Source organism: Phycodurus eques, chromosome 10, assembly GCF_024500275.1.
Source record: "Phycodurus eques isolate BA_2022a chromosome 10, UOR_Pequ_1.1, whole genome shotgun sequence".
NCBI lineage: Eukaryota > Metazoa > Chordata > Actinopteri > Syngnathiformes > Syngnathidae > Phycodurus > Phycodurus eques.
The window spans coordinates 22,334,020-22,354,893 of record NC_084534.1 but is presented as its reverse complement, the minus strand read 5'-3'; the positions used below and the strand labels follow the sequence as shown (position 1 = coordinate 22,354,893).

Sequence of the window (20,874 nt, the reverse complement as noted above, 5' to 3'; positions counted from 1 at the left end):
CCGACCATCACTCTTCCTTTGTCACGTTTTCTTTGCCAGCACAGTAAAACAAGTTTTGTCAAAAACTTCCACACGGGCAGCTGACAGATGAGCGGCAGTGCTCAAGTTGAGTTTTCTGCACTTCTTGTCACACGGCTCCAAAATGTTCTCACATGCTCATGCAGAAGTACATACAGTAGGACTAGTAGTATCGCCATACAGTGAACTTTGAAATTTGAGGATCACCTTGCACAAATTTAAGTATTTGTTTTGTTGTTGTTGTTTTTTTCACTGGCTAACAGGAAAGTAGTGGTTAGTGTCAAGGAAGTATTGTTAAATTGATTTTGATTGAAAGACTAACAAATGTATATGTCACGGAGGAGCTTTCGAAGTTTAGCCTGGGTTGTTAGTGGAAGTTACGGAGAGTCTTCAGTGCATGTGCATATACACACACACACACACTTTGAGTGGTTTTCCTAGTTTCATTGAGCCAGTGAGAATTGGAGTGAGCTAACGCTATTTTTGTCATTTTGCCCGAGATTGATTGGAAGTTTTATGGCGACAATATTTCTTGATGATAAATAATATTCACTTACAGTATACCAACATTCAAATGCACTGGCACCCAAGCTAAATCACTACTTACTTTTTTTGTCTTCTATCAATCTCTGAACTTGGTGAAGCCCATTTTAATGGGTACGGTCATCTTGGAAATGGGATTTGGCCAGTTGTTGCACTGATGAATCAGGAAAAGTGAATAGTACAATAATAGACTGCCCCCCGATTTGTCAAAATTTCCATTTCACTACTCATTTCTGAACATAAAAATGAAACTGTATAGTTTGCCCGCTGTAGTTCTCAGAGGCTCAATTATACAACTGTCATAAAGTGGGAGGTGGGGGGACCTCCCAATAAACATTGTTTCTGTCTCATTATCAACCCTGGCGTTATGTTAGTTTCTTAGAAATAGCAATAATGTTCTTGCTTCATTTTGACAAATGTGCATTTCTAATTACCCAAAAGTGTCAGGAACAGGAAAAAAGTCCTAGTAAATATTGTCTATAGGGCATTATCAACTCCATTATAATTTTTCCTTATTTTACATGAAGGCTGAAGTTATTGTTCGAAAAACTCGAATAATTTGATTGCAAAAAAAAATCTAAGCAAAATCTCAAAGCTTTGAGGTGATGTTTTTTCCACACGGACTAACGTTTTTGCAGACTAACTCACCATTCCGTGTAGAAATACATTGGCACGATGGCAGCGAGCAGGTTAAAAGAATATTTAAAAGACAGAGAATGTCCAAAGTTTGGGATCACTGCACTTTAAATCACTTTATGGAACTAACGGTAACAAATTAAATGCGTAATAAGTACATTCCTACACGAGCTGCTACGGCCACAACTGACGCCAAGGCGCCCAACACACAGACTGGCAAACAGTTAGCCAGTTAGTAACCAGCCACCCATTTAAGCCTGCCACACCAAACTCTACACTCTCATTCGCTGACTCAAACGTCACTCACCAGCCCAGGCTCCAGCTTTTAAAGCCACACACAATCAAAGCCACAGATATTATGGTATGGAACGAAAACACACACACACACACGCACACACACACACAAGAGAGGAAGAAGTGTAGGCCTCATTAGCCATGAGGAGAACAGGGGGCGACCTCAAGTGGACAACTATAATAGCTGCACCTCACAGGCATTTTTTTTTTTGTCTGTTTCATAATGCAAAATAATTTTTTATCCAATTACTTGATTCATCGATGAGATTATCAGTAGAATAGTCGATATTTGATAGCTGCCTATTTAACGTTATTTTGCATTTTGGCTATTTTTGTCACCGCTTCTGTCCAGCGTCAAATTGACCCACTGAAAAAAAAAACAGTTTTTAACCATAAGTGAACAAAATACAGAAATGATGATCATTAGGCCAATTTTTTTTTTTACTTTAAAATGGATCAATTTGACCTACAGCGTAACAGGAGGGTTAAAGGAGAAAAAGAGGCACTCATTACAAGTTACAGTTATCTTATTAACAGTGTATAAAATGAGTCTAATCTTACTGTATTTAACCATAAAACTTGGCCATATTCTAAGAATGTCTCGGCAGCTGATTTTGCTTTTAAATGCAGGGGGGAAATATGCTGTGCTCATATCATGTGTTGAACGTGTTTTGCATCACGCCGATTTTTCGCCTACAGTATAAGGACGACACCTTTTTAAATTTTTTATTTATTTTTTTAACGCTGAAATTGTTAGCAGGTTCAGCAACACCATGTTTAGCACTCGAAAAAATGAAAGAGGAATCTGAAGATTTTCTGCCATATCAGCATCATTGTTTGAAAATGTCCTTTTTTTTTAGTCAAAATGATAACTCGCCTCTTTTTAAAAATGTGGTTTTGTGAGTGGCGTGGATGCATTAGATTCGGGTGTTATAAATCCTGCCGGATTGCTCAATATCAGTGCGACAGATGACGTCCTATCTGAAAGCGAGAGAAATAATAGCCTTTTCTCTTTTGATGAAAACACAACTTTATTGCCACAACCCAAATGAATTTATCTCCAGGGGTGATGAGGGAATTTAATGAAATTATTACAATGGATTATGCGTGCTTCTTCCGTTGGTTTATTAATATATTTTATGAAAGGAAAGGGCTGTCTTTTTTTTCCACCCCCACTTCTGCACTGGGTGATTGCTTGTTTGTCAGCCCGGCAGTCTCACCGTTTGCATCCGTCATGAATACGGGCAGCAGATCTCATTCAGAATCTATGGGGGGGGGAAGAACAGTAGTACTCTGTTTGACCAGAGGGGCTGTTGTGTATTTAATCAAACACCACATAGCTTTGTCTGACAAAGGTCCAATAGTTTAATGCTAACACAAAATGCAAAACACCATAGCTAACAAAACAAGCATCAATGTCACTGTTTTATAACCCTTTAAGCACAGATATCTGAACAAAATAGTTGCAGCAACACATGAAGACGGACAATATAACTGTGAAAAATGACAAATATTGCTGCAGCTGACTGAGCAGCGGTGACCGTTAACTTTGAGTAAGTCCGTATGAATGTATTATACTAGGCGGCACGGTGTCCCAAAAACATGCATGGTAGGTTGAATGAAGATTCTAAGATGCCCATAGGTGTGAATGTGAGTGTGGATGGTTGTTTGTTTATATGTGCCCTGCGATTGGCTGGCGTCCAGTTCGGGTCCACCCTGCCTCTCACCCGAAGATAGCTGGGATAGGCTCCAGCACCCCCGCGACACTAGTGAGGAGAAGCGGAACGGAAGATGAATGAATGAATGAATGTATTATACTGCCCCCTGGCCACAGCGCACACATCAGAAGGATGTGTGATTTTGTTTTTTTGTTTAATGATGTTATTACTATACATTTTTAAATACTATACAACTGTAGAGTCCAAGTTTTACTATTAAAACAAAAACTCAGTGGCATTAACAATCATTTCACTGGGGAAAGACGATTTGAGATCTGTGTGTTATGAGCATGGTCACGCAACAAATAAAAGTCGTAAGTCAAGGCAACACTGTAAAAGTAAATTATTTTACTATTTATTTACAATAAATCAATTCAACAATTATAAGATAATTATATACAGTGCCGTGAAAAAGTATTGGCCTCCTTCTTAAATTCTTATATGTTTGCATTTTACGTAAGAATTTGAAAAGGGGGCCAATACTTTTTCACGGCGCTGTATATAATTATAGAATTGTAAGATAAATGAACAAAACAAAAATAGGCAATGCATGGCAAATTTCTCGAAACACGATCTGTTCTTGATAAACTACGCAGTGAAAGGCTTGCTACTACCACCACTGATGAAAATACTGAACTTCTTGCGCAGGCGTTCCCGCAAAACCAAAAGCTTCAACTGCTTTCAAGCGAAAGATTATGATGCTCATCAACCTAGTCAGTACGGGTAAAGCTTTATTATCATTATTTAGCTGCATTTATTATTATTATTAAGAATATCATGACTTTTTGGGCGGCACGGTGGCCGACTGGTTAGAGCGTCAGCCTCACAGTTCTGAGGTACGGGGTTCAATCCCCGGCCCCGCCTGTGTGGAGTTTGCATGTTCTCCCCGTGCCTGCACGGGTTTTATCTGGCCACTGCAGTTTCCTCCCACATCCCAAAAACATGCATTAATTGGAGACTCTAAATTGCCCATAGGCATGACTGTGAGTGCGAATGGTTGTTTGTGTCTATGTGCCCTGCGATTGGCTGGCAACCAGTTCAGGGTGTACCCCGCCTCCTGCCCGATGACAGCTGGGATAGGCTCCAGCACGCCCGCGACCCTAGTGAGGAGAAGTGGCTCAGAAAATGGATGACTTTTTGGGACACCTTGTATTATAGTAGTCTTAAAAATGTAACTCCTTAGTGGGCCAGATTAAAGAAAGCGGGCCATACTTTGCAACAAAGGTGCAATGTAAGCCGAAAATATTGCTCAAACTCCATGACAAAGCCTTCTGGAGAGGCTCCAAATGACGTTGTGCTTTAATTATGGCTGAGAGAAATTTCCATAAGACATGGCGTGTCCTAAAGCGAGATCAGCAGGCTGCTGGTTGGGCCTCGGCCGACTTTGTCGAGTGAGCGATGATTATATTCGCAGCTGTTGTCGAGCTGTGATGAATAGATGCAGCTTCTCACCAATAACGATCCAAACGTTCCAAACAAAATGAAACTATGTCGTGAATAAATGTATTAAACGTCGCTTCTGCGCCCGGTCAGCAGTCTGCTTGGAATTGACGGGGTGGATGACAGAGGGTTGGTGGTGTGACACGAAATGTACAAACTCGGGAGCTCCACAATAGCCCATTAGTCTTCATTTTGGCCAGGACATGCAACAGGGCCCTTTTGTCTTAAGGCGCAAATAAAAATGTGTTGGAGCGGCCGCTCAGGCTAATTGAAAGAAATTGTCTGTCTGTTTGCTTTGCGTTAGGGCCGTGGCGGACAATGGTCGCAGTTGTTATGACGATCTGGGACCTGAGCTAGCTCGTTGCCCCGGCTGACTTTGGTTTGATCCGGGAGCCCCCGCCGCCGAGCAGACAGTCTTTGAGAATTGTTTAAGGGGGAATCATTTGAGGGGGGGGGGGTTTAAGATACGAGTTCTCTATGACGTGGGTGCAGTGACGTTGATGTTTGGTGCACAAACGCCAACGGGACTGCACTCACTTTGCTTTTGGTTTGCAATACGCTCATGGTGACAAATGGGGCCACATTATTGTTATACAGCAGTGATTCTCAAAGTTTGTTGTGGTATGCAAAATAATCACTTCCCAAGTATATTTCAGTTGTATTTAACTTTAAAGTACAAATTGTATGCATTAAATCTTTAAGAACTGTTTGTTTTAATTATGAAAATGTTTTATTTAACTTTTTATGCGCAATAGGTTTTAATTGAATCGTGTAGCTTTAAAAAAAATAAATAAAAAAAATCCTGTATCTACCTACCTGCCTATATAAGTGTCTTAAAATAATATTGAACATATTTTTTTAGGAATAAAACCTCTGTCTCGTTTTTGTGAACACTTAGTCCTAGTACTACTGTTTTAATGTTTGTCATAATGGTGGTGCTTCGAGAGCTAAGTATTATTTTAGGTGGTTCTTGGTGTAAAATGTTTGAGAGCCACTGTTATACAGTTTACCCTCGCTGTTACGGACCAAGCCCCGATGCGAATGGCAAAAATTTGCGAGTAATTGAGGCCCCCACCCTAAAAATGTTCACGGTGGTTTTACTACTACTATAAGCAATAGTTTAAACCAGTTCCACCACTGCCAATAGTGACATTTCTCTGCATCATTTTGAAGTTTACTACCCTACTTTCTCCTGCCCACAAGGAGCCTTGTGTGCCTCTCGTACTTCTACTGGAATCTTCCATCACGCTGCTGTTCGCTGTCAAGCCGGCCTGGCTAACGCTAGCTACTCCTCCACTAACTTGGCCCCTCAGAAGGAGCAGGGCGCTTGTGTCGCTACAGAAAGTGCGAATACCAAAAAAAAAAAAAAGAAAAATGCAATTTCTCAGGAAAAACTTGAGTTATATTCAACAGAAGAAAATCGCAAATAGCCAAGTTTGTGAATGCTTAATCGCGAATAGGCAGGTATTTACTTCATTTGAGGTGTTGTCCTGAAATCAATTGTTGATTCGGTAGCATTGTGGAATAGTGGTTTGGACACCTTTCTCACAGTAAGGAAATCCAGGTTTGAATCTTCGGAACATCTCTTTGGAGTCTGTAGGAGTCTGTGGAGGAGTCATCCCTAGAAACTGTACGTCTGAACATTATTCATACTCATAAAAATGCACCGATACTACACATCAATACCACTTCACCAGCCTGAAACGGTATATCCCGGGTAGGAGCCATGTCAGCCGTTTGGAGAAAATTCAATTTAAACACGGGTGACCTCGCTTTTTGCCAAATGCAAATTAACTATGCTCGGGCAGCGACGGAGGCAGCCGCACCGTGAGCCGTCCAGCAAGCGCCGAGTTTCAATTTTTATATCTACGTTTTTCGTAGTTTCATTGCTTCTTTTCCTCTTGTGCCCTAAATGTTCAGACTGAGACACCACGTAACTGAAATGCCTTGTGTTACAGGCAACATTTAAGATAAATGTGTGGCAAGACATGCAGTTGGATGTTGAAATGTCAGTAATGACAGGTTGTTACTCTAAAAGGTGTGCGAGTAAAGTTTATGGCATGTTCAAGAAAAGTATGTTTTGTGGTTTTGAACAATATTTCGCCAGAATAAAACGGTTTCGTCACAGTTGCAAGACGTATTGGTATTATCAAGTTTGTGTACTTTATTTGGTATTAGCAAGTACTCAAATGGAAGTACTTGTACTCCGTCTCAAAAAAAGTGGTGTCAGTGCATCCCTAGTGTAGACTGCAGAGGTTTTGTTCAATTGATATGTCTGACTGTACTGTGCGTTACATTACTTTAGTAAGCTACATTCAACTCGTTCAAAGTAACAGGCACAAGCTGCCACCTCTCCTCTACCCTCCCTGCGCCATTATAATTGCTCACATTTACCAGGTGAGCGTCTGAATCCTGAGGAGGGAAAAGGCGACAAGCGGAATAAATAAATCGTCTCAAGCGGAAGTTGATTGGCAGCGGTGTTTTTCAAATAATAAGATGCAGCTGTTGATATCGGGGGTTGGAGGGAGTGCGTGTGCAGGTTTACTTTCCTGGCGGCCCCCGTGGCGGCACGCCAGTCGTGATGAAGGCAGACAGCTGACAGGTGCTCCGAGGATGACGCCAACGCCGAGCGCACCTGCTAAACTTAACTCTGGAGGAGAGCGAAGAGAGGGAAAAACAGTGTGTGTCGGAGCTGGAAGTGGGGCCCCCAAAAAATAAGAAGATAAGAGGGTTAAAAGCGTAAAAGTGAGCAGTCAAGAGTTGGAATGGCGGCTGAATCCGTCACAGACTTAGCCAGCGTTGCACTAAAATGTTTTCCCCCAAATGATGAAGACCCGAACATAACAAATTTTGGAAATGAAACGAGATGAAACGGTTTATCAATAAACAGGGATAATATTAGTATAAACATTAAAAAATTGGAATTATCATATCTACCCCATTTAGCATTGGTGCTGTAGTTGAAGTTTACTGTCAAACTGAACATAAACCCAGGAGAATTACATGTATTTAAAAAAAAAACAGCCTTTCAGTCTGCTAGCTCAATGCTAATGCTAACACATAATGGGAAATGCTTGATGCAGCAACATGTTTAGACATTTGCTATAACAGTAATCACAGTCATATATTCTTTATCTTCCACGAGGAGCTGAGAGGAGCTGGGACATCTATAGGCTATTGTACAGATGTCGGTCTGTCTTATACTGCCCCCAGGTGGCCAAGGCGGGCAACAGCACAATGGCCATTCAATGGACCATAGGCACGGCAGCACATTAAGCATTTCTGATGGAAAGGTTAGGTTGTGTAAGTTTCCTGCGTCCGTCTTTTTCAAGCTTCTGGGGTGGCATCTGACAAGGTCAAGGTCGGTTGCAAGGTCGAATTTTCATCAGAAGTTTTTACTTTTTAAAGACATCGGGATATCTCTTCCAGGCAACACTGCAGTGTGCTACCCATTATGTTGTAGCTTAATGTACAGCTGCGAATGGCTCATTAAATGAGATGAGGATCCTTTGATTGCTTTGTTGATACTTGTATAACTGTAGAAATTATAAAGGTAGTACGTCATTCACTGTAACTTTACGTTACGCCAGCAGACAGCAAGTATAGTTTGAAGAGTTTGATGCTGTGATTGTTATCGCTATGCGTTTGCCTGGTGATCGGAAGTTAGCACACCTCCGTACCCCAAACGCAGAAATGCTGTGTGTATGGAGTCCTTTGGTGCAAAGTGTGACAAAGACTATTTAATTGTTTTTCATTCCATTTAATTATGTCCTTAATAGACAAATTCACGAATGCCGAATCGCCAATGGTTTACTGTAGTGCTAATGACACTTGTTTTTTGAATGTAGGGTGTCGATTGTGAATTCCTCCAGTCACTCACTTTTGCCTGGATGTTAATGAGCAAGTGCAAAAGTGCCAAGTACAAGGACAAAAAAAACCACTCACGCTTTCCATATGTTTAAGTAGCACCGCATACATAAGCACTTTGCAGCATGCATAATACATTGACTGTGTGTGTGTGTGTGCGTGAGACGGTCCTGATGCTGACGCTGTAGTCTGGAAGCAAGCATTTGAGCCCCCCTTAAACTCTTCAGACTAACAGAGTGGGTGGGGATGGGGGGGGGGGGGGGTCTCTTCAATGAGCTGTGTATCACGAGACGGTTACGTTGTAGCCACTGCAGTGTGTGTGTGTGTTTATAGATTTCACACAAACACATATGCAAATGACCGCCGGTGTGGACGGGAACTGGGCGCACGTGGCAGGTAGCGGCTGGCTGGCTGGGAGCGCTGTCACCAATTTGTTCCTCGCCATGGGGGACATGCAGGGGATGGAGAGGCGATGGCAGCTCCCTGTTCTCCTCATGGCTAATGAGGCCTACACTTCTTCCTCTCTTGTGTGGGTATATATGTGTGTGTGTGTGTGTTTTCGGTTTGGATCCATTTGTGTCACAGAGCTGCCATGGCTTTCCATTCCCAGTAACCTGAGTTGATGTCTGGCACAAACACATACACACACACACCAACTTTGCACTTACTTTGCCTTATAACTTTTTCATGGCTGTATTATTAACACACGCACACACAGAGTGCATACAATACACAAAAATTTGTAGTGGAATAATCTTCCTGGTATGTTGTAGGTCAAATTGACCCATTGGAAAAAAAACATGCAAACACACATACACACGTAGGGCCTCTTTAGATTTTCATTTTTGCTTTCCGATCCTATCTGAGCGAGACGACCCCAAAGTACTTCTAATTCTAAAAATGGTTTGGAAAAAGTGCCTCGATGCAACCTGGAAGTCACCTTTAGCATAAGTTACTCCTATTTTTGTTTTTTTTTCATATTTTTTTTTCTTTAAATGACGAAACATGCTGCGATGCGGGTGACATTGACCCGTGTTTTACCTTTTTTTTTAAAAATAAAAATAATATAAGAAGATATAAGAATTATTTTTTTTTTAAATGGCATAAAACCTCTGCTGGCCTTGTATTTTTTATCTTTTATTTTTAAAATATGTTATTTCAAATAAGTGTGTTAAAATGACCAACAATATGGTGATCTGAAGAGACAAACATAACAGGAGGGGTAAAACAAAAAGAGGTAATAAAGTAGCTTTTCGGTATGAAAATGATACAAGCTGGTGTTGGATCAATTCATGCATCTGTGGGTCAAATTGACCCAGGAATATTATTACAGTTTGTCAAACTTTGCACGTGTTGCAGTTTCACACCTTTGCTGTCAATCATTTCATCCACTTTAATTTGTTGTTGAATCCGACTAGTTCTTGCATGAGTCATCAGTGTTTAAATTGACAATAATGTTAAGTTTGTGGTCAGAATGGCTGCAATTGCATTTGTAGTTCAGGAGCGCCACTGTGTGGCTAGAATTGGGAAGTGCAGCCTGAAGAATCAATTGGGTAATCTTATTCTAAAACCGCTGTTCATTCAGGTATAACTTGTCTGAAACAGTTCATGTTGTCCTCGCCAGGCGTCTATACGGGATAAGGCATTTACTTTCCTCTCACGCAGCACTGGACTAGTGTTCAGCACATCTGTCTCACAGTTGAGAGGTTCTAGGTTCAAATCTCTGCTTCAAATCTAATGAGTGAAGATTTTTCCAAACTTCACTGTAAAGGTCAGCTTAACAGGTACCATGTCTGCTCTGCATACTGTGTTGTGGTAATGAGATGAATACCGTGACACGCTGGTATCATAGGTAGTGCCTCATGGTAACACTTGAATTATTTTCAAGGTGTCTACTTGAAGTGTGGTGTTTATTCTGTCCCAACCTCCCCCTTAAAAAAATAAAATTAAATTAAATTAAAATTTAAAAAAGTAGTTTTTTTTTTTTTATGATGTCAGTCCTCAATGTATTATACTTTATAAAAACAAACAGTTATGAAATAATTCAAAAGTGAGTTTTTGTCACCCTTTGTATCGATGAATGACCATTGCGCTGCTGCCCGCCTTGGCCACCTGAGGACAGTAGAAGACAAACATACAGATATACTTTACTGGAGACTCATATCCTCTCTGGGCTTCTCAGTATGGCAAGATTATTAGTTGTTCTTCACAGAGGATAAAGAGTACATGCCTGTGATTATTGTTCTATTACCTGTCTTGTTATATTCCCTGTCTACATGTTGCGGCAAAGTTTGTGTCCGTTGCTGAAAAGGTAATAACACAGCCTCATAATGCTGATCCTGTATGTGGGCAAGCTAAGTCCGCATTCGGCAAAACTTCCTCACAGTTTTGGTGAATGGCGAAGGGGGCTGGGACAAAGCACACGTAGGTACTTTAAACATTTGTCTTTTTTTTTTTTTTTTTTTTTTTTTTTTAAACACAAGTCATTACCACAGAGCTACCAAAGATTACAATATTTTATATTTAGGGTTCATACAAATAAACTTTTGTCCGAAGACACAGCCATAAACTAAACAGCATTTTAACAAATTCGGCTTCAATCAATCATGTAATCAAGCAGCAGTCATTCTCATTAGCGGAGCATTCACAGAAGTCAGGTATAAGGTAGTCAGGTAATATTTATCAATATATAATATCAAGTAATATTTTTGTATAAGTAATTTAAGAGGACAGAAGGTTAAAATTTTAAGTTTTATTAAAGAGAACCAAGTTGTTTTCAGGGGGAAAGTTTTTTTTTATTTTATTTTTCATAAAAAGTAGGAGCAGTGTATTTACCTTAGGAAAAAAATATAACGGGGGGAAAGTGGAATATTTAGAGAAAATGGGATTTTATGTTAAATGTTTTTTTGAAGAGAAATAAAATAATTTTCTGCATTGTTTGAAAAGTATTTGTTGAGATTTTTTTGTCTATTTAAAAGAGGAATAATGCCTTTTTTAAAGAGAAGTTTTATTCAGATGGATGCAACGATTATAATGTGTGGAGAGAAAGCGGGGATCAAACAGTCAAGAGAATGAAGGGGAAGGACATTTGAGTCATTTCAGGAAGTGTCTGACATGAGGAAACTTCATAAATTTAAGAAACAAAGAAAGAAAGCTAAAAAGTAAAAGATCCCTGATTGCAAATATACACTTGCATCTATCGTAATTTTCTCCTTCAGTAATGTTTCTGTAAGCTCTGGTCAGAGCAGTCTAAAAGTTCCAGGCGTTTTCTTTTTGGTTTTTTCCCCCGCCGCTCGCCCAAGGCAATATGGCCGCCATCTATCACATGATATTGATCAGGGCGCAGACGTGGGTGGCTTGAAGAGTCCCGTCCTTCGGAAGTGGCGCACAATGAGCGGCACGGACACCAGCGTGATGCTGATACGCACGGGCGCAAACAGTTTGTGGACTGCGTAGGCCAGGACGAACGTGCTGGTCCCCGCCGCCATCTTGGAGCGGATAATGGCCTCGCTGAAGCCCAGCTTGCTCAGCACGGCCGCCATGTCTATACCGCTAAAGAGAAAAAAAAGGTGAACTGGTTACATGTCGGTCACATTTATCTTTCTACCAGTTAAAAAATAATCCACCCATCCATTTTGTACTGTACTGCCTGACGGTGATTAAGTAAATTTTTTAAATTTATTTTTTGGGTGGGGAGTTGTCTTTTTAAAGGAAGTTTTTTTTTTTTTTTTTTTTTTCAAAAAAATATAGATTATCGGGGGTAGTGATTTAAAAAAATAAATAAAAATAAAAAGTTTAAGGAAAAGGCTAGTTTATTTTTCTAGGATTTTAAAAAATATTGTCGGATAAAAAGGGAACGAGTGGTTGTATTTAGAAATGTTTTAAAATTTTGATTGCGATAAAATGTTGCAGTTTCTTTTTCAAGAAAAGTTGTTTTTCAGAGGACTTTTTTCTACAACCCCAATTCCAATGAAGTTGGGATGTTGTGTTAAACATAAATAAAAACAGAATACAATGATTTGCAAATAATTTTCGACCTATATTTAATGGAATACAGTACAAAGACAAGATATGTCATGTTCAAACTCATGAACTTTTATTGTTTTAACAAATAATTATTAACTTAGAATTTTATGACTGCAACACGTTTCAAAAAAGCTGGGACAGGGTCATGTTCACCACTGTGTTACATCACCTTTTCTTTTAACAACATTCAATAAACGTTTGGGAACTGAGGACACTAATCGTTGAAGTTTTGTAGGTGGAATTCTTTCCCATTCTTGCTTGATGTACAGCTTCAGCTGTTCAACAGTCCGGGGTCTCCGTTGTCATATTTTACGCTTCATAATGCGCCACACATTTTCAATGGGTGACAGGTCTGGACTGCAGCCAGGCTAGTCTAGTACCCGCACTCTTTTACTACGAAGCCACGCTGTTGTAACACGTGCAGAATTTGGTTTGGCATTGTCTTGCTGAAATAACAAACACCGGCGTCTAATTATTTGATTGCGGGACGCTGCGTCACTATTGTTGGAGGGAAAAAAAGTAGTTATAAAAAAAGATAAAATAAATAAATCGACTGTCACCATCTGACAAGACACTGGTGCTGACACATTTAATTCCTGTATAAAAAAAGTGCACAGTTGCGGCAATATTCCGTTTCAGTGGGTTCTTTTTAAAAGGCAGAGCCTTTCCACTCAGATCATTTTCAGGATCTGTGCGTGAAAGAGGCGAGTGACTCCTCGACGTTATCAAGCCGCTGCACTGGGCTGGCTTTAATCAGCCAAGTACAAGGCAGCAAAGTGTTGAGCTTGATAATGCCGCACGGTTGCAGTCGACTGGCTTTTCCACGCGAGGCTTATTATCAGCTGTGTGAGAAAGGCCGCGGGCTCCCCTGCTAATCTGTTGCAAATCTCTTTGCTTTTCCGGCTGCTGGGACGCCGCCTAACTGTCACATTCGACGCACGCTTTACTCTTTCGCGCCACTATTATTAAATTATAAAACCTCCATGTGAAGACTTTATGTTCCGCACGTCTCCTCTTAAATCCAAGGCAAACTTGTGTTTATCGTTTTATGATACTCCGTATGTCGTGTGCAAGTACTGCAGCTTGAGGACGTTTTTAAAGCTGCTATTTTGAATGGCTACTCCACAGTTGCATGCATTTTTCCACTTCACACTGAACTTCATACTTTCTGCTGTTGTGTGCTGTATATATAACTCAAAGTATGTTGAATCATTTGGTTTGGAAGGATTCATTCTCTCCTCATAGCAAGCGAACTGCAGGAAAAAAAAAGTCTGTGTTTAAAAGCCCTTTAAAGACATTTTAGAAATGTTTTTATTTGACGCGATTACACCGAGAGAATACTGTTGAGAATGTTAAACTTCAGTAATAATTTACCATTAACCATGAAATGTTTTGTCACTGTATAAAATGTTCATAGCAGTGAATGAGTTTGAATGATTGTCGAAATGTGCCCTGCGATTGACTGGCGAGCAGTCCAGGGTGTACCCCGCTTCTCTTGCCAAAACTCTGCTGTTTTGTCACACCATCGTCATCATCAGTATATTTAGTGGTATTGGTATTATTACTGTATGTTTCTGAGAGAGTGTGGGAAGAGGCAGAAAACTGCTTTGTCACCTAGATATGAGGAGGTAGAACATTCCCAGAGACATGAGGGAGATCCCCACGTGGAAGGAGACCCCCACAGCACCGTACTCCTTGAAGACCTTTTTGAGTTGCTGGGTCTTGTTGGGCTTATCTCCATCCGGTTCGTGCTCCCCGGACGCTTTGCCTTCAGGTGGAGGAGTTGGTGGGCCTTCCTTTAGGTTGCGCTCATCCTGGATGGGATGAAATAAAACACAATGATACACTCCAAAGTACAATGCAAACTCCAAAGTGAAACAAAATTCGTTCAGTGACATCTTGACTTCCAAGATGTTCTAATTTCCAGACTTCTTCCCCATGGGAAATCATGAAAAGTGAATTATTCTGGTTTTGGACAAACTGTCAACATCATAAAACCTTGTACTTAGTGTACATGCAATGTTTTCTATCAAGTTTTAGCCCTTTTGCTATGTTCCGGGTCAACATGACCCTTTTTAAAAAGAAATACCATTTAAAAAGTCATTTCCTCTGGTTGGCGTAAACCAATATATTCAATGATAATGGTTCATTTCACATATTTGCAAAGATATGATTAGTAATAATGAGATGTAAATATTTTTATTGGGATTTTTTTTCAGTTTCTGTAAGTGGATAATGACACCCACCCGAAGTCAAAATGACCCAGTAACAATACTGCTGTTCCTGAACGTAACAGGAGGATTAGCATGACTATCTAGCGAAGTTAACCATTGCATCATCAAACTAACAAAGTAAAACTACTCATCCTTTGACACACCCCCCAGGTCACAATAACCCTGTAACTTTATTGCTGTTCCTGAACATAACATTCCTATAAAGAGGAGTTAACCACTGTAAAACCACTTGAACATTTTTGTTTCATTTTAAACTAGCCTCATAGCAAACAATTAGCTTTCATAATATTATGTTATATAGTAGGGCTGCATGATTATGACCAAAATGATCAATATTGTAATCACAATTATTAGTCATGATTATTCTTCATGTTAGTGAAAATTCTTTATTTTTATTGCACAACTTTTCAACAAGCTATAACAGTTTTCAGTGCAAAATGAATATTTAAGAATAAATGTTAACAATAAAAAAATAAATGGACAATAGAAAATTCTACTTTACCAAGAGCTCACTGAATAAATATGCTATTACAATGTGCAACCATGAATTGCAACTTAATGGAAGCAAATACAGTTAACGCATAATACGCAATAACATTAGGCTGTAAGCACCGACTTTTCATTTGAAAATCTCCGTCAATATCGTGAATTGTCGAGGACTGTACGTCGCCGCCGTTCTGCTTGATTGAACAGTCGTGCACGGTTACAAACCTTTCCTCTCTATTTACTTCTGCCATTTTTTATTCTGCGGTCAAGCCAGTTGAAAAGTTGAAATCAAGGCAGATGCTACCATTAATTGTGTCTTACCGTGACACGCCACCTCTCCGCCAATGTGCTGAGAGGGCCAACTTCAAAATAAAAGCTTCATAATACTATTGGACATTGATGCCATTTTAAGCTTTCATTTTGAAGTTGGCTACAGCGCGTATTGCCGGGCCTTAATGAAGCCTTAACCACATGTTCACCCCCTGGTGGTTGGCTGACTAGGTTCCAGGCACTGCTGCAAATGAAGCACTTTTCATATTTAGCAGTGCCTGCATTTTTTAATGTAAAAAATTGCCGACGATCAGGCTTATTTAATCGTGGCAACCAAAATCGCGATTACGATTGAAATTCGATTAATTGTGCAGCCCTCTTATATAGTGTAGCATGGTATAGTGCAATGATTCTCAAAGTGGTATGTGGGCTCACTCCAGTGGTGTGCTAAGAATCACTTAATTAAATGTTCAAACTGGCTTAAACTTTTTTTTTTTTTTTTTTTTTCCAAATCCAGTACATTTAAGTACAATTCAGTTGTATTTAACTTTTAAGTACAACACATTTGTCTTTCAGCTAGAACTGTTTGTTTCTAAACATTTAGGTAAGTTTTTAAACTTTTGTGCAATACATTGAAATTTAATCATTACTTAAGTAGTTTTATTTATCATCCCCTATTTAGGCACAGTGTTAATGTTCAAACTGTTCATAATGTTACAGTGGGTAACAATATTAAATGTCACAGGAATAAAAACTGCCTCCTTTGTAATGAACACTTGGACCTACTATGCGACAGTATTTGAATGCTGATCATGATAGTGATACAGCGAGTGTGGGGGGGGAAAAATTGTATCGTGAATCAGGGAGCTTGGCGGCCCTGTCGACAAAGCACAATCAAGAAAGTTGGCGTGGGCGAGGCAGCGGGACTTCTGTTTTCAGAGGGGCCACTGAGGCCGACTCAAAGTAAAGGGGGGCGGGCGGCGGCCTTGGGAGGGTCATGTGAGCAGGCGGCCACAGAGGATGTATGGGAGGGGGGGGAACAGTGGGAGCTCTGTGACTGATAACAGCTTCTCACAAACACAACTCAAGTCAGAGTGTGACACACACACACCTCCACCCTGAGGCCATCAGCCTTCTGTCTTGTTGCCTAACATTTACTTTTTGTCTCTCTTAATCCTTATTCTATAATTGCTGTTTTTTCAAAACACATTTTCTTGTAGTGCAGCCTGTTTTCATATGACGACCTAAATGAATTAATACAAGGTACCGCATTTGTTTAAGTATGGTACTCAATTTCTTGTTTCATTGTCAAACGTTTATAAAGGAGAAAAGGAGAATTTGCAAAAGGGGAATCCATTTAAGAGAATAACCGTAATAAAAGCCATTTAAGAAAAATACAGTTTTTGTAACAGGTCAAATTTGCTCACTTGAGTAAAAAAAAAAAAAAATCCATGCATCCAGGTTAGGTTGCTATTAGTTAGTCCATGGGTTACTTTTATTCACTTTTTAGTCAGCCAGCTAGTCATTTAGTTACCTAGCAATTTAGTTTTGTTAGTTATTATGGTTATGTAAACACTAAAGTTTAAAGACCTTGTCTCCAACAACTGATAAAAGTTTGCTGTCAGTCAGTCAGCTATGTTAGTTTGTGTTAGTTAGTTAACGTGTTACCTAGACAGCTTTTCTTTTCTTTCTTTTTTTTTTTTATAGTTAAACATGCAGTGGGTCACACTGATCCGTAAACACTTTTAGTGTGCCAAAGACACAAAGATTAACTGGAGGGTTAAAGGCTCATGAATTATCCATCCATTTTCTGAGCCGCTTCTCTTCACTTGGAACCTATCCCAGCTATCATCGGGCAGGAGGCGGGGTACACCCTGAACTGGTTGCCAGCCAATCGCAGGGCACATATAAACAAACAGCCTTTCACACCTACGGGCAATTTAGAGTCTTCAATTAACCTACCATGCATGTTTTTGGGATGTGGGAGGAAACTGGAGTGCCCAGAGAAAACCCACACAGGCACGGGGAGAACATGCAAACTCCACACAGGCGGGCCTGGGGATTGAACCCTGGTCCTCAGAACTGGGAGGCAGACGCTCTAACCAGTCGGTCATCGTGCCGCCCGCTCATGAATTAAAATGTAAATGTGTAAATGCATTTTATGGGGAATGTCATGTGACCAACCCCGGAAAACAGGTTAGCTGACTTCCTGTGCATGCAGTCATAACTAGCATAACTACAGGCTGAATTCATGATGGTTTGAACCTAAACTTGGTAATATGTTGTTTTCTTTATGGCTGGCGCCCATAGACAAAAGTTATATGCAGGTCTACAATTTATCTATACATATATGAAATTATATATATAATCACAAAGACTAAAAATCCGATATTGTCATCTTTGGTGGCTCTTGAAGACATCTTGTGTAAAACGACGACAGTGTAGACATTTAATATTTCTACAGTTGCTTTGTCTCCTGCCATAGGGCTCCACCAGCCACCTGAAGCAAAAGGAAGTGCTTCGACCTGTTTTGCAGAATGCGGAAGTGCGTTGTGCATAACCCTATTAGATGTAATAAAGAAATAAATAAAAGCTTGTGATTTCCTTATTGCTTGAGATATCATTTTAAAGGGTTTTCCACGCTTCTTTGAAATCGGAGCAACTTTAACACGCATACCGCATACCTATATTTAGGGTTTGAACTATTAATATTGGCAATTCTAAACAAACCAATTTGTGCTGTTTGCGTCTGGATTGCAGACCAAGCATGGGTTCATTACAAAAGTTTAGCACTGTGCAACTGTCTCGTACTTGTTTGAAGCCATATAAACGTTATGACAATAACACTCGGTGGGATCAAAGCTACTTCTGTGAGACGTCATCGTCTTAAACGTGGCACAGTGCGTGTGACGTGTACACCTGCCTGTTGATGAGCAGTGCGCATGCGCGGCCCAGAGACGTTTGAATGACGTAAAGTGAAGGTACCGAAGTGTATGACACCGTCCCCTCCTTACCCATTTGAGTGCACCATTACACAGTAGCCTGGTTAAAATACCTCCGCGTTCTTGTCGTCCATGGCGGGGGTCTTCTTGGCGGCAGCGGCCGCGGTGGACGGCCCGCGGTTACTAGAAAACAAAAGCACCGGCTCCGCCAGGCGGCCGCTCCAGCTCCAGTGTCGCCAGTCCGGGAAGATCAAACCGTGGTGCTGGTACAGCTCCGGTCGTTGTCCTGCGAAGAGCGCAGGCGTCGAGCCCACGCAGCAGGTCCGGTCCCGGTGAAAGCCCCTCGTTAATGTCAACGGTCCGGATGAGCGGCGGAGAACACGCGCCGCCGTTGTCGTCGTCGTCGCACGACTCAGAAACATGGCCGTCGTTCCGCCCTCAAAGCGACTTCAGCGGAGTCCAAAATGATTACGTTAGTCGAGACTCGATAACAGCGAGCGAAGGTCCGAACATGCTGACCGCGACGCCCCCCACCCCGCCCCCAAGCAGAGCGCTTGTTGACAGGCAGGCAGGCAGGCAGGCAGGCCGCGCAACCGCACGCTGGGTCGGAAGAACAAAGCTTGCGGTGGCTGCGAGACTTATGGGACGTGCGTGGTTTGGAGCGGCCTCTAGGGGGCGCTGCTTACCTTCCTGGCCACATTAGCTACAACTACACAAACTTAATACAGTGGTGGCTTGAGTTGGGGTTTTGTGGTATTACAACGTCAAATGTTATTGAAACTCAAGCACAGAAGTTCTGAACTTCATAATGGTAAAGTGGACATGCTAACCACTGTGTCTGAGCTGCATTCAAAACAATAATTAGCCAGCGTCCAATTTTTTTTCCATTAGATTGTGCAGGGGCAGCACGGTGTGATGATGGTTAGCATGTCTGCCTTCCAGTTCTGGGTTTTTAATCTCAGCTCTGTTGTTCAGTGTGGAGTTTGCATGTTTCCCAGCTTCCTCCCACATTCCAAAGACATGTTACGCACGTCATTGAACTCGAAATAGTCTTTTAGGTGTGAATGTGAGATTATTTTGTATAGCGCTTAATCACAAAAGAGTCTCAAAGGGCGTCACGGGGTCACAGTTGAGAAAGATCAGTGACGTCCACTGATCTAAACACCCCAACCAGGCAAGGGGGGAAAAAACTCAAAATCCCATTTTGGGGGTAAAAGAAGAAAGCATCGACCAGAGATGGCATGAGCCCACTTCCAGGCTGCAATTGATGCCGAGGGGGCAAAATCTATCACATAATATGGCGCTGTACAATGTTAGCTAAAACAGCACAGTAGTCCATTGAATGAGATACAGCGCTGCAGGTAGTAGGAAATGGGTTCTTCCTCAGGACCAGACCCGGTCGGTCAATGCAGAATCCTCCAAAGTGACACCTGCTGGAATGTGGTCCACTGATTTCCACAGATTGTGAGTGATACACAGATTTGGTCATTGCTGCTTATACGTATTATAAAGCAGGAGAGGATGTGGAGGAGAGAGGAGAATCGACAGTAAAACTGGTTGCCGTGTCCTTCAACTAAATGCCAAGTCTTAAATTGAGATTTAAACATTCCTACTGAGGTACCAGCTATATTTTCGACAGGTAGAGCGTTCCAGAGTCCTGGAGCCCGAATAGGAAATGCTCTAGAATCTGTGGACTTCGTTTAAACTTGTTTGTCTTTATGCTTTGGGATTGGTTGACAACCAATTTTGTTGTTTAATGTCACATTTGATGTGTGAGCAGACACACCAGAGATTCAACTACAATTTGTAGAAAAGCAATTAAAAAGTCAGTTTTCTGTAAAATGTCCACTTTAATTCTTATTTTCATCACTTAGTTTATTTGAACATGAAATATGATTTATTACCAAGGCCTGTGGCTTTGCACGCATACGCTTTTGAACATTATGGAATGGCACAGCAACATTAACTGGGACTTGTTAAAAAGACCGTAAAGCTCTGTGTCTGAGAAACTGGACACACATTCTGCTTCGTTTGTCCTCACCATTATGTTATTCCAGCAGGATGTTCACTAGCTGCCAGTGTATCCTTCAGGGTCACCATTTACATGTCATTTGGACTTGTGAGAACCTTCTTCCTCTCATCCCGTCCTCCATTCGGTGGTCAGGAGTCCAAACAACTCTTGGCACAGAACACATTCCCGGCTTTGCTCACGCACTGACGCTGATCATCGTGGGCCTTTAGTGAGGAGGAGGGGGCCCTTTGAAGGACTGGGAAAACAGCCAGCTGGCCTTGCACTGCGGCAGCAAGGTCACGCCATGCGTAGGATGCGGTCCGCATCGTGTGTTTGCACTTGCTTTTGTCTCTGCACCCATTCCCCTCACTTTGCCTGCCACGCGTTCC

General features: G+C 41.2%; 1 protein-coding gene across 1 annotated transcript; it reads right to left on the bottom strand.

Moving 5' to 3' along the window:
- Window positions 1-11,051: 11,051 nt before the first annotated feature.
- fam210b (family with sequence similarity 210 member B) lies at window positions 11,052-19,116 on the bottom strand. The gene is made up of 3 exons (XM_061689107.1): window positions 18,588-19,116; window positions 14,157-14,356; window positions 11,052-12,068 (listed from the first exon to the last, which is right to left on the bottom strand). The coding sequence occupies exons 1-3, from the start codon at window positions 18,894-18,896 to the stop codon at window positions 11,852-11,854; spliced, it is 726 nt and encodes a 241-aa protein (XP_061545091.1). The 5' UTR covers window positions 18,897-19,116; the 3' UTR covers window positions 11,052-11,851.
- Window positions 19,117-20,874: the final 1,758 nt, after the last annotated feature.